Source organism: Chelmon rostratus, chromosome 13 (genome assembly GCF_017976325.1).
Source record: "Chelmon rostratus isolate fCheRos1 chromosome 13, fCheRos1.pri, whole genome shotgun sequence".
NCBI classification, from domain to species: domain Eukaryota; kingdom Metazoa; phylum Chordata; class Actinopteri; order Chaetodontiformes; family Chaetodontidae; genus Chelmon; species Chelmon rostratus.
Window position 1 is genome coordinate 800494 of NC_055670.1, and position 14253 is coordinate 814746.

Here is a 14253-nt window from a genome sequence, read left to right on the forward strand (position 1 = left end):
TCAGCAACACACATTTTTCAAAGATATCTCTGCTACAAACCTTCTGTCACAGGGAGCGAGAGAACGTACACACAGGAAGAGTCCTATTGAATAAAAACACAAGGTGATCCCTTGATCCCTGAGGTTGTAAAACTGGCTCAAATGGCATGAATGACTTTTAAAGCTTCACTTCATTTTTTTTTTTGTGACAGCTCAGGATTAAATTGATCCAATATCTAATATATTTCTATATAGAGCAAGACATGACCCACGTCCACTTCTAGTTCTCATATATGACTATTGTGAGATCTAGATTTCTGACAGGTTTTTATCAACTAGACACATAAATTCAAATATTAAGACTCTACTGCCCCACTTTTGATGAAGATTTTAATTATTAATACATTTTGCCTTGTACATTAAAATTAAGATGACCTATATGGAATGAAATTACAGTTGAAGCGTTTCACATTTTGTTGAGGCCACCCTGCACATATCTTGAGGGCCCCTGGCTAAGCTCAGACCCCACACTCAGAACAGCTTCTTAAATGAACAGAGCAGGTGAGCAGAAGATCCGCAGCAGCCTGGAGTCAAAGCTTTAGTGAGCAAGATGCCAGAAGGATTAACACAGCCTAAGCAGTGAGAGAAAACGTGAGTTAAGGTGAGAGGCTAGCAACTACTGAGTCTGCCATCTCTACAGAGTATTCAATTATTTGTTATCACACACATCACATGAAGAGAAACAGAACAAACATGGAGTGTATACGTTCTTGAGTTAATGCAGATGTGTGTCTAATTGTTGTCTGTATGCAAAGTTAGTGTGTGTGAGTGGAGGACAGAAAATGTGTGTGCACACTGTGTATGTTATTCACCTCTTTAGCTCTCTGCACGGCATCACTGGGGGGGTTTCTGATCTGTGGAGATGACTTGGTGTTGATCTTATCATAGAGCTGAAACAAAAGATAAAAACAGTCAGTCAGCTGGTGTAACTGTGAGCAGAGCACCTCAAATGAGCTTTAATGTTGAGGTCAACATGATCAATGACACCACTTTAACAGCCAATTGATCGACAATTTTGTAAAGAAAAATGTGATCATGGCTGCATGGCTGAGATACTGACACACATGGCTTCTCCTGATTTTGTTTGCTTTCCCATAATATTACTTAATGAGACTTTTCTGACCTAGTACAATACGATGTGCGAGTTCTGAAATGGATGGTTTTCCAAATTACTTTGTCAGTAAGTTCCTGTAATTCCTGGACACAAGCTGATGTAGAAGAACTTAAACTAAAGAAAATAGTTTACAACTGGCAACATTAGTATTTAAATCAGGAACATTGTGATCCAAGAACATCAATTTACTTTATTTAACTAGATGTACCATCAAAAGCAATGTCAGGACAGACAACGCTGATGCACAGTTTATTTACAGTATTTATTTTTTGGGACAATGCCTTGCAGCCATATGAGGCCAAAAGTAAATGGACTATATTTATATAGCGTATTTCTAGTCTGACCACCACTCAAAGCATTTTTTACCACCTGCTCATTACGAGCATTAGCCACTCACACATCATTGGCACAGCATCTGGAGCAATTTGGACTTCAGTATCTTGACCAGGGATCCCTGAGGCCAGGGATCGAGCCACCAACCTTCTAATAAGTGGACAACCGCGCTACCTCCGGAGACAGATTTCCCAATCGGTCAGAGTAGAGACCCGTGAATCAAAGCCAATCAAGCCAGCAAGGCTACATGACCATAAAGAGAATAACATAAAAATGTTGAAATCTGAAGTATAATCAGCAACTCAACTGCATCTTTTTTCATTTCTATCATTACATGTTTACAAGATCTCTCTGTAAACTGTATTATTAAGAGAGCTGTTGAGGGAGGAACCTCTCTTTGGGTGTGCTGAGACATAATCTGGTTAAAAGTTTGGTATTATCAGTTAAAAAAGTAGTTAGCCTTATTTACTCCATTTTTGTCCTCAGTTCTCTCTCTATTTAGTTCAGTTTGAATTGAGAGTGTCAATACCACTTTTTCTGTTTCGTTCTTTTTCCTTGACATTAAACTGTTAAACAAAAAGGAATTGTTTTCTCATCTCTTTGACTGAAGGATGACAGACACAAGAGCTCTGTTTATTAAAATCCCAGCTGACTAATAAACTGCCCTGACTAGAACGGCTGTATGGGCCTAGTCAGAGAGGAGTGTGGGTGTATTTAAGAGATTGTATGTCTGTAGAGAAAAGGCCCTCAAACAGAGTCTCAACAAAGGCAGCAGCTGTATGCTCAAATCAAAGCAGAGCAGAGGGTGCTTTTTTAACAACATACAGAAAACAACTATTCGCATATTCGAGACAAAACTATGTGATGTTTGATGGGCAAGTTGTCTGGTGGCTTTTTATTTAACCTGCTGTACAGTGGATAAACACAGAATCTTGCATAATGTGCACACACACACAGTCTCACACAAACACAAGCAGAAGACGCTGTTACGACACACAGAAACAGTCAGAGGCAGACACAGAGTCACAGACAAACAGTGCTTTTGTACCAGACAGTTCAATGCAACCCTGAGACCCAGCTCTGTTTCTGCTTTTCCCCCTCACAATAACAGCAGCAGCCATAGTCACGTGATGTTCGACACCATTGCAGGGCTTTGATGGCAGAAACAGCATTACAACATTAACTCCAAAAATTCTTTATGATCTACATTTTGTCCATTGGAGTATTGGATTACACAGCAAAGATCGCTTTAATGGTTCAGACTGCGTCAGAGGAACTGGGTAGAGTATGTTGTGGGACCACAGCTGAAAGAAACAAAAGTGTCAGCTGTCGTAATGGCCACACTCAAAGGCGAGGCAAACAGCTTTGCATCATAGACAGGTGAGACACAGTGAATTGTACAAATGGGTAAAACTGTGCACCCGTTTGAACGTCTCTCAAAACATTTGTGTTATTGCACTTGGTTGTACACACAGAAAGTTGAAGGAAGTGAGTTTTAGAGAAGTTCAGACGCTGCATACTTCTCACCTTCGTACAACTACCATCACTACATGAAGTAATGTGGAATTATCTGTTTGTCAGATGCAGCCATGCTTGTGGATGATTTCATGGCCCATGGATAATTATGTGCAAATGATATGGAGTGGCATAGAGACAGCTATCAATAATATTTTGATGTTTTGTTTTGATGTAGATGTCATGGTGCCAACCAAGCTGTTGCTGTTTTGTGCTACTGTTTTTGACACAAAATATATTTTCTAATAAACTCTTAGATTGTGAATGTTATTTTAAGACAGGTTCTAAAGAAAAAACAATCTGGTTTCCATTTCAGTTTTGCTACAGAGGCAAAAACAGTTTAAAACCATCAGCTAATGCAATGAATGAACACTAAAACACCCGGTATTTTTCTGCAACATGATCCATTTGTTTAATTCTCTTCTAGTCAATCCAGACTAAAACAATGAAGCAGGTTTTACTTGCAAACTGAATTGACAAGGACAGAGGAGGATTTTCAAAAAAAGCAGCTCTAATTTTAAGATGAGAAACAGTACGATATCATACTTTCCTACTGGGGAAGTGAATTCAGACATCATTTCCTTAAGAGCAACTTATTGCCTGTCTCCATTAGCTAGGAAGCCTCAGGAGCTTTGGAAACTCGTACACAAGGAAAAGAAATACCAAGGCTGTTGACTAAAGCACCTCATTATACATACATGTGAAACATCAGCAGCATCCACAAGGGGGATGCCGGCTGACTTCAAATTAGCTTGAGGCATCTCTTGACAAAACGCTCTTCCTGCAAACACATCAGAAAGAAAACACACTCACCCAGGAGATGGTAAATGGGTTGTCAGAAGAACACAGCCAACAGAGTGCAAACTAGACACAAGTTATCTAAGCCAGAAGGCTCCATCCGTTCAGTGTCTACAGGATTTCTAGTTTCCTCTATGTGTTTCAGCGGTGTGGAGGCTACTTTCAGCTGCACAGAGAGTGATGGAGGTTGTGCTTGTTGTGAATGGCACTGAGGCCTGACAATAGAAGCCATTGTTCCTTCACGGTCTGAGGATGCACTCTTCTTGCCTTCTCTCAGAGCAGGGTAGGGGTGTGAAAATGAGGCTGAAAAGGACACATCTGCAGCCCCAGGCTCCCACTGACACTGCTGCACACACACACTAGTCTCCTGCAACCCACTTCAACCTACCCAGCCTCTAGCAACAGGTAGGGCTTTTAACACAACACACACACAAACTGTTTACTGACAACTAAGTGTTTCTGAGACCATGTAGTAAAATCCTTTACAAAATCATGTGTTCACAAGGTGGTGAACCTTGTATTGTTTTCAGTTGAGTATATGTCAAGAAGGAATTTTGTGGAATAAGGCTTACATGAAGGGTATTCTACTGATTTATCATTCCATATCTATAACATTGAAAAAGGATTGTTAAAAAAATGATCAAAATTGATGAGGCAGGATAGGAAAAATATTGCCTTTTTTATTCCAACCAATCGATCATATTCATGCAGTCTTCTTCCTTGTCAAAACCTGGAGCCTACATTACCCACAAAGCAACTTCACTGCTGACAGCTTGGTCAGATTCTGATGTATTATGCTAGCAGCTAATGTAGCCTTGAGACGCTAAGCTACTGATCACTCAAGCACAGAAGCAGGCTACAGAAGTCTGGTGAACTCACTTCTTCCACACCCCCAGAATATTTTTTTTTTATTTAACTTGTACTGATGCTGACTCAAATCACATCAAATGAGGCAATCTATCACACTTAACACAGCCCCCTCTGGAAACACAAAAGGCTTTATACAACTGTTTTCACATTTGCAGTAGTACTTCCAAACCCCTGGAAACACACTTTGATGTGTGAAATCAGTGGAGATCCCTTGAATCATCTTCTTGCATGTAACAACTTCTACCTGGTAGCGAACTAATTTGTGTTGTGTCAGCAAGCTTCTCCAACAATGCCAGAAAAGCATCCGAGAAAGAGGATAGGCTCCAAATCTAAATATCTGCATGTACATACAGTCCATGAATTTTCTGATTTTAATTTCTTACTGTTCCTTTCCTTTAAACCTTTAAATCAATGGTTTGATAACATTCTTGCAAATCCCCATATCCTGCCAACAGATCTTTTGTTGTCACAATGGATAGCTGGCTGTTGATGTGGTGAACCAGTTGTTCAGCTGTGGGTCAACCGACACTTGCTGTGACCTACCAGCTCTATCAACATCCCTGACTCATAGAAACGAGTAGCAAACCGCCATTAGTCAAGTTCACTGCTTGCAACTTCAATTCAATTCTCAATTTTTTAATTTTATTTATATAGCGCCAAATCACAACCAAAGTTGTCTCAGGACACTTTCCATATAGAGCAGCTACAGACCAAACTCTTTATCTACAGAGACCCAACAATTCCCTCATGAGCAAGCACTTTGTGACAGTGGCGGGGAAAGACTTTCTTTTAGGAGGCAGAAACCTCGAGCAGAACCAGGCTGTTGGTGGGGGCCATCTGCTTCGACCGGGTGAGGGTGAGTATGTGTGTGTGTGTGTGTGTGTGTGAGAGAGAGAGAGAGAGAGAGAGAGAGAGAGAGAGATAAAGAGAGAGGTTCGGGACTGCACTCTGCCCATTTGTGTTTAACACACAAACATGTAGAAGAATGTAATGACACATCTAAAAACAACACAACCTTTTTACATTGAGCAATGATGATCCTTCTGTGTGTAGGTGAAAGGAAGCTATTTATGGGTTATATTGCATAAAATGTCTATGTCTTATTTAGGGCTCTATTTTAATCATGCAATCGCAAAAAGACCAGTGCCTAGTGCCATGTGTCATGTGTAGTACTGAGAGGAAAGGCACATCCAACGTGCCTGCTGTTCATCCATAAGGGAACTGACACTACTGGCTTGGGGGCCATATTCAGTATGTTTAATATTTCAGCTTGAGCAGGGATTCGATCCAAAAATACCCCTGACTGAAAACAGTGCAGGGCACTACTATGGCAGGGGTTTGTTGTTCTTGGTACTGGTGAGACAATTAAATACAATCCAGTGTTATGACCCTGTGGTTCATATTTTTAGTTTTGTCTGTTTGTTTGAGTTTTCCCCTCTCTTCTAGGTGTGTGTGTGTGTGTGTCAATGATGTGTGAACGAGGAGCGGGTGTGTCCATTGGGTGATGTGATTGCCTCGCCTGATTGGTCAAGGGGCGGATCCCCCGCACTATTTGAACAGCCAGCGGACTGCGCGCTCCCTCCTCTCCAGCCTTTCCACCACCAGGAAATGCCAGGTCATCATTGTGAACGGCAGCATCTTACGATCCGTTTGTAGCGTGTGTAGTGTGAATCATGGTGATTGTCAAACTCTATTAAATTCCTTTAAGTAGAAAGTGAGCAGTAGTAGGAGGGAGAAGCCTTTGATTTAATCCAGTTTTCTCCTGTTTCCTCATTTATAGGAGGTAGGCTTATCAGTTGTCATTTATTTCCCTTTTCTTTTGGTTAGGTAAGTTAGGGCTATCTAGAGTGTTTTTGTTTGTTATTTCTCCCTCTGAAGCCAATAAAACTGCTCTTATTATTTGAACTTGCCTTGTGGTTGCTGGCTTTCTTGGAGTGGGAAGACTGGGGGAGCACCTCATCATGTTTTGTCAAAGGTTCCCCTAGACCGGGGCATAACATGATTTGGGGGCTCGTCCGTTTTTTTTTTTGTCTCGTAGTTCTTCGCAGTATCTGGTAAGTGTGATTCTTTTCTTCCTCATTATCTCTGCTTGTTGGTTGGCAGTTTTTCGTTTGTGGGGTGGCGATTATGGAGTTTAAATTAGAGGATTTTGTTACAAATCCGACTGTGGATAAACTTGAGAGATATAATAAAAGTGATCTCATTTTCATAGCCAATACATTTGATGTGACTGTGCCACTAAACGTTAAAAAGCAGGAGCTGAAAGAGCTTTTGCATAAAAAGCTAAGTGAACGGGGTTTGTTCGGTGAGCCAGCCTCCATCGAGGGAGCTGAGCTCGGTGCTGTATCTGGTATTCCTGCCCCACTCCATACCTCCCCCGTTAAACCTGTCATGACGGCAGAGGAGCTCAGATTAACTCTGCGCATAAAGGAGGTTGAAGTGAGAAATCGGGAGTTGGAGGTGGAAGCCATGAGTTTAAGGTTGAAAGCTCTGGAGCTAGAGCGGGGAGCGGCTGCGGCTGCCATTCCCTCAACCTCACAGTCACCACCTACTAGTCCGCCCCATGACAGCTTTGACGTTAGTCGGCACATCGCATTAGTCCCACCTTTCAGAGAGTCTGAGGTGGATTCGTATTTTAATGTTTTCGAACGTATCGCTGCTACATTGAATTGGCCTAAAGGGGTTTGGCCTCTTTTGCTTCAATGTAAACTCATGGGTAAGGCTCAAGAAGTGTGCACCTCTCTGTCGATTGAAGACAGTATGAATTATGACATTGTCAAAGCCACCGTCCTCCGTGCGTATGAATTAGTGCCAGAGGCATATCGCCAAAAATTTAGGAAATGTGAAAAAACTGCCACCCAAACATATGTTGAGTTCGCGAGGGAGAAAAGTGTTCTGTTTGATAAGTGGTGCCAGGCCAGCAAAATTCAAACTTTTGAGCATCTGCGCGAGCTTATGTTGATGGAAGAATTCAAGAATAGAATTCCTGAGAAAATCGTGATTTATTTGAATGAGCAAAAGACTACGTGTCTCGCTGACGCCGCTGTGTTGGCAGATGAATTTGCTTTGACGCACAAAAATGTTTTCTCTCCACTTTTTCGTCGTGATTCGGTCCCCGCTGACCGCAAAATCAGATCTCCTAAAAGTAACCGCCGCAACCCTGCTGTTTCCACCGCTATGGAAACCCGCGAGTGTTTTTACTGCCATGAGCAGGGACACCTGATCGGCTCCTGTCCCACTCTTAAACGAAAAGAGCAAATCAAAAATGTCAAAACACCGTCTCCAATCGGTTTAATTCAAACCAAAAATAAATCACCCTCTGCGCAGAGCAGGAATTTGGCAAAACCGAAAGAAGACCAAATTGACGATGTTTTCAGACCCTTTATTTCAAATGGTTCTGTTAGCTTGGGGGAAAATAAAGAGCCCGTATCCATCACTATCCTGCGGGATACTGGAGCGAAACAATCACTTATTCGTGGTGATGTTCTCCCTTTCTCTGATGAGTCTTATTGCGGCTCAGATGTGTTAGCGTGGGGAGTTAAAATGAGTGTGGTACGCGTACCTTTACATTTTGTGCATCTAGTCTCTCGATTTGTGTCAGACAAAGTTAAAATTGCCGTAAGACCACAGCTACCGATAGCTGGGGTCGATCTGATCCTCGGAAATGACTTGGCTGGTGGAAAAGTATTTCCTCCGCCTGAAGTAATCGAAAATCCGTGCGCGGATGTGCGTGCTTCTGACCCGGTTGGGCCAGATGTGTTACCTTTGTTCCCCGTGTGTGCAGTGACTCGTGCTCAGACACGAAAGCTTGGTGACTTGGTGGATCTTAGTGACTCTTTTCTGAATTCCTCTGATCCAACACAAACCTTTTCAGAGTGTAAAGTAAACGCACCTGTTTCTGTCGCACTTCAGCCTGACATTGAAAACCTTACACTGTCAATAGACAAAGAACAACTGATTGCTGCTCAGAATTCTGATGTTACTCTGTCCCATTGTTTTTCTCTCATGGAAAACCCAAAGTGTGAAAAGTCTGTGTCTTACTGCCTTGATGAAGGTGTCCTGATGCGCCACTGGTCTCCTAGCTCTGGTTTTACGCACGAATCTGTGTCACAAATTGTAGTCCCACAGCCGTTCCGTTCTCAAGTTCTGAGTTTGGCTCATGATCACTGCATGTCCGGCCATTTAGGAATTAAGAAAACTTATAATCGTGTCCTCCGTTTTTTCTTCTGGCCGGGACTTAAGTCTGATGTGGTGAAATTCTGTCGTTCGTGTCCAACTTGTCAAATCTCCGGTAAACCGAACCAGATGATTCCGGTTGCTCCGTTGAAGCCAATCCCTGTCATTGGTGAACCATTTGAGCATGTGATTGTGGACTGTGTTGGTCCTCTTCCAAAAACGAAATCCGGTAACCAGTATATCCTCACTGTGATGTGTGCTGCTACACGTTACCCAGAGGCTGTCCCCTTGCGTTCTCTAAAGTCCCGTGCCGTCGTGAAAGCGCTAGTGAAGTTCTTCTCCACATTTGGTCTCCCGAAAAGCATCCAAAGTGACCAAGGATCTAATTTCATGTCCAAAATCTTTGCCCAGGTCATGTCCGAACTCAAAATAAAACATCGTACGTCAAGCGCATATCATCCAGAGAGCCAGGGTGCATTGGAGCGCTTTCATCAAACTTTGAAAAGCATGCTTCGTAAGTTTTGCACTGAGTCAAACCGTGAATGGGACGAGGGCTTGCCGCTGTTGTTGTTTGCCGCGCGAGAAACCCCACAAGAGGCGCTTGGATTCAGCCCTGCTGATTTAGTCTTTGGCCATACTGTGCGCGGTCCACTGCGCCTTCTGCGAGAAAAATGGCTCGCCGACAAGTCTGGCCCCAAATTTAACATTCTGGACTATGTCAGTTCTTTTCGTGAGCGACTGCACCATGCCTGTGATCTGGCTCGTAACTCATTGGGTGTCGCCCAAACGAAAATGAAAACGAGATTTGACAAAAAGACAGTTGCGCGGACATTCCAGTCCGGCGACCGCGTCTTAGTCTTGCTGCCCGTTGTTGGTTCCGCACTACAGGCGAAATTTTCAGGTCCCTATGTGATTGATCATAAAATCAGTGAAACGGATTACTTAATCCAGACCCCCGACCGCAAGAAAAAGACCCGTGTGTGTCACATCAACATGCTTAAAAAATATGTTGACCGTAAAAATTCTGCCGACTCGCTTTCAGCTATTGCACCTGTCGCTTCTGTGTCTGTCACTCAGCCCCCGTACCATCCCGGTGACGATGGGCTGGATGACAGGCATCACTCCGTGTCCTGTGCGCGCCTTCGGAACTCTGAGATCTTGTCAAATTTGGATGTGTATTTGGCACATATTTCCGACTCTTTTCGCTCCGACATATGTGATCTCATTCGAGAATATTCGAGTTTATTTGGTGATGTTCCCTCTCAGACCAATGTACTAAAACATGATGTTGATGTGGGAAATCACAAGCCTATTAAGCAGCATGCTTATCGCGTCAATCCGGCGAAACGCGCTATGATGAAAAACGAGGTAAGATATTTGATTGACCATGGTTTCGCTGTCCCGAGTTGTAGCGCTTGGAGCTCTCCTTCGCTGCTTGTGCCAAAAGCTGATCAGACTCCACGTTTCTGTAACGATTACCGCAAGGTTAACGCCATCACCAAACCGGATTCATTCCCGCTACCCCGAATGGATGACTGTGTTGATCGTGTGGGCTCTGCTAAGTATGTCACAAAACTAGATCTCCTTAAAGGCTACTGGCAGGTCCCACTGACAGAACGCGCATCTGAGATCAGCGTTTTCGTCACTCCTGATCACTTTTTACAGTACACAGTCATGCCATTTGGGCTGCGTAATGCACCTGCCACTTTTCAGCGACTGATGAGTACTGTTCTGTGTAACATCAGAAACTGTGAGGTCTATCTCGATGATATCGTGGCATATTCATCGACATGGACTGAGCATGTAGAAACGTTGCGTGAGATTTTTGATCGTTTGCGCGCCGCTTCTCTGACGCTTAACCTGGCCAAATGTGAATTTGGTAAGGCAATTGTTACCTATTTAGGTAAACAAGTCGGTCAGGGCCAAGTTTGCCCTGTCATGGCCAAAGTTCAGGCTATCGCTGACTTTCCAGTCCCCCAGACCCACCGTGAGCTCCGCCGTTTTTTTGGGAATGGCTGGCTATTATCGGGCGTTTTGCAGAAATTTCGCTGACGTCGTTGCTCCACTCACTACCTTAGCAAGCCCTAAGTCGCCATTCCGGTGGTCAGAAACATGTCAAGCCGCATTCGAAGCTGCCAAAGCTCTTCTCTGCAGCGCTCCGGTGCTCGCAGCTCCAAACTTTGTGCGCCCCTTCAAACTGGAGGTGGACGCCAGCGCGCTCGGCGCGGGCGCGGTGCTCCTGCAGGAGGACGAGTATGGCGTTGATCATCCAGTTTGCTACTTCTCCAAAAAGTTCAAAACGCATCAGTTACACTACAGCACCATAGAAAAAGAGGCACTGGCCTTATTGTTGGCTTTGCAACACTTTGAAGTGTATCTTGGTTCAAGCTCGGTGCCAATCCTCGTGTTTTCTGACCACAATCCCCTCATGTTCTTGACTCGGATGCAAAACAGTAACCAACGCCTTATGCGCTGGTCATTACTACTTCAAGATTTCAACATTGAGATTCGTTATAAGAAAGGATTAGAAAACATCATTGCTGATGCTTTGTCCCGATCGCATTGAATCGCACATTTACTCTAGGGGGTAAATGTCCGATTTTTAGGTAGGGGGGTGTTATGACCCTGTGGTTCATATTTTTAGTTTTGTCTGTTTGTTTGAGTTTTCCCCTCTCTTCTAGGTGTGTGTGTGTGTGTGTCAATGATGTGTGAACGAGGAGCGGGTGTGTCCATTGGGTGATGTGATTGCCTCGCCTGATTGGTCAAGGGGCGGATCCCCCGCACTATTTGAACAGCCAGCGGACTGCGCGCTCCCTCCTCTCCAGCCTTTCCACCACCAGGAAATGCCAGGTCATCATTGTGAACGGCAGCATCTTACGATCCGTTTGTAGCGTGTGTAGTGTGAATCATGGTGATTGTCAAACTCTATTAAATTCCTTTAAGTAGAAAGTGAGCAGTAGTAGGAGGGAGAAGCCTTTGATTTAATCCAGTTTTCTCCTGTTTCCTCATTTATAGGAGGTAGGCTTATCAGTTGTCATTTATTTCCCTTTTCTTTTGGTTAGGTAAGTTAGGGCTATCTAGAGTGTTTTTGTTTGTTATTTCTCCCTCTGAAGCCAATAAAACTGCTCTTATTATTTGAACTTGCCTTGTGGTTGCTGGCTTTCTTGGAGTGGGAAGACTGGGGGAGCACCTCATCATGTTTTGTCAAAGGTTCCCCTAGACCGGGGCATAACATGATTTGGGGGCTCGTCCGTTTTTTTTTTGTCTCGTAGTTCTTCGCAGTATCTGGTAAGTGTGATTCTTTTCTTCCTCATTATCTCTGCTTGTTGGTTGGCAGTTTTTCGTTTGTGGGGTGGCGATTATGGAGTTTAAATTAGAGGATTTTGTTACAAATCCGACTGTGGATAAACTTGAGAGATATAATAAAAGTGATCTCATTTTCATAGCCAATACATTTGATGTGACTGTGCCACTAAACGTTAAAAAGCAGGAGCTGAAAGAGCTTTTGCATAAAAAGCTAAGTGAACGGGGTTTGTTCGGTGAGCCAGCCTCCATCGAGGGAGCTGAGCTCGGTGCTGTATCTGGTATTCCTGCCCCACTCCATACCTCCCCCGTTAAACCTGTCATGACGGCAGAGGAGCTCAGATTAACTCTGCGCATAAAGGAGGTTGAAGTGAGAAATCGGGAGTTGGAGGTGGAAGCCATGAGTTTAAGGTTGAAAGCTCTGGAGCTAGAGCGGGGAGCGGCTGCGGCTGCCATTCCCTCAACCTCACAGTCACCACCTACTAGTCCGCCCCATGACAGCTTTGACGTTAGTCGGCACATCGCATTAGTCCCACCTTTCAGAGAGTCTGAGGTGGATTCGTATTTTAATGTTTTCGAACGTATCGCTGCTACATTGAATTGGCCTAAAGGGGTTTGGCCTCTTTTGCTTCAATGTAAACTCATGGGTAAGGCTCAAGAAGTGTGCACCTCTCTGTCGATTGAAGACAGTATGAATTATGACATTGTCAAAGCCACCGTCCTCCGTGCGTATGAATTAGTGCCAGAGGCATATCGCCAAAAATTTAGGAAATGTGAAAAAACTGCCACCCAAACATATGTTGAGTTCGCGAGGGAGAAAAGTGTTCTGTTTGATAAGTGGTGCCAGGCCAGCAAAATTCAAACTTTTGAGCATCTGCGCGAGCTTATGTTGATGGAAGAATTCAAGAATAGAATTCCTGAGAAAATCGTGATTTATTTGAATGAGCAAAAGACTACGTGTCTCGCTGACGCCGCTGTGTTGGCAGATGAATTTGCTTTGACGCACAAAAATGTTTTCTCTCCACTTTTTCGTCGTGATTCGGTCCCCGCTGACCGCAAAATCAGATCTCCTAAAAGTAACCGCCGCAACCCTGCTGTTTCCACCGCTATGGAAACCCGCGAGTGTTTTTACTGCCATGAGCAGGGACACCTGATCGGCTCCTGTCCCACTCTTAAACGAAAAGAGCAAATCAAAAATGTCAAAACACCGTCTCCAATCGGTTTAATTCAAACCAAAAATAAATCACCCTCTGCGCAGAGCAGGAATTTGGCAAAACCGAAAGAAGACCAAATTGACGATGTTTTCAGACCCTTTATTTCAAATGGTTCTGTTAGCTTGGGGGAAAATAAAGAGCCCGTATCCATCACTATCCTGCGGGATACTGGAGCGAAACAATCACTTATTCGTGGTGATGTTCTCCCTTTCTCTGATGAGTCTTATTGCGGCTCAGATGTGTTAGCGTGGGGAGTTAAAATGAGTGTGGTACGCGTACCTTTACATTTTGTGCATCTAGTCTCTCGATTTGTGTCAGACAAAGTTAAAATTGCCGTAAGACCACAGCTACCGATAGCTGGGGTCGATCTGATCCTCGGAAATGACTTGGCTGGTGGAAAAGTATTTCCTCCGCCTGAAGTAATCGAAAATCCGTGCGCGGATGTGCGTGCTTCTGACCCGGTTGGGCCAGATGTGTTACCTTTGTTCCCCGTGTGTGCAGTGACTCGTGCTCAGACACGAAAGCTTGGTGACTTGGTGGATCTTAGTGACTCTTTTCTGAATTCCTCTGATCCAACACAAACCTTTTCAGAGTGTAAAGTAAACGCACCTGTTTCTGTCGCACTTCAGCCTGACATTGAAAACCTTACACTGTCAATAGACAAAGAACAACTGATTGCTGCTCAGAATTCTGATGTTACTCTGTCCCATTGTTTTTCTCTCATGGAAAACCCAAAGTGTGAAAAGTCTGTGTCTTACTGCCTTGATGAAGGTGTCCTGATGCGCCACTGGTCTCCTAGCTCTGGTTTTACGCACGAATCTGTGTCACAAATTGTAGTCCCACAGCCGTTCCGTTCTCAAGTTCTGAGTTTGGCTCATGATCACTGCATGT

General features: G+C 43.9%; 1 protein-coding gene across 7 annotated transcripts in view; it reads right to left on the minus strand.

The window, feature by feature from the left end:
• The window catches only part of caska (calcium/calmodulin-dependent serine protein kinase a), a 133229-nt gene that overhangs the window by 27821 nt on the left and 91155 nt on the right, over window positions 1–14253 (minus strand). For all 7 annotated transcript variants that reach the window (XM_041951242.1, XM_041951240.1, XM_041951238.1 and 4 more), the window contains exon 12: window positions 852–929. In XM_041951242.1, the coding sequence (XP_041807176.1) occupies window positions 852–929 (78 nt within the window). The remainder of the gene's footprint in view (window positions 1–851; window positions 930–14253) is intronic.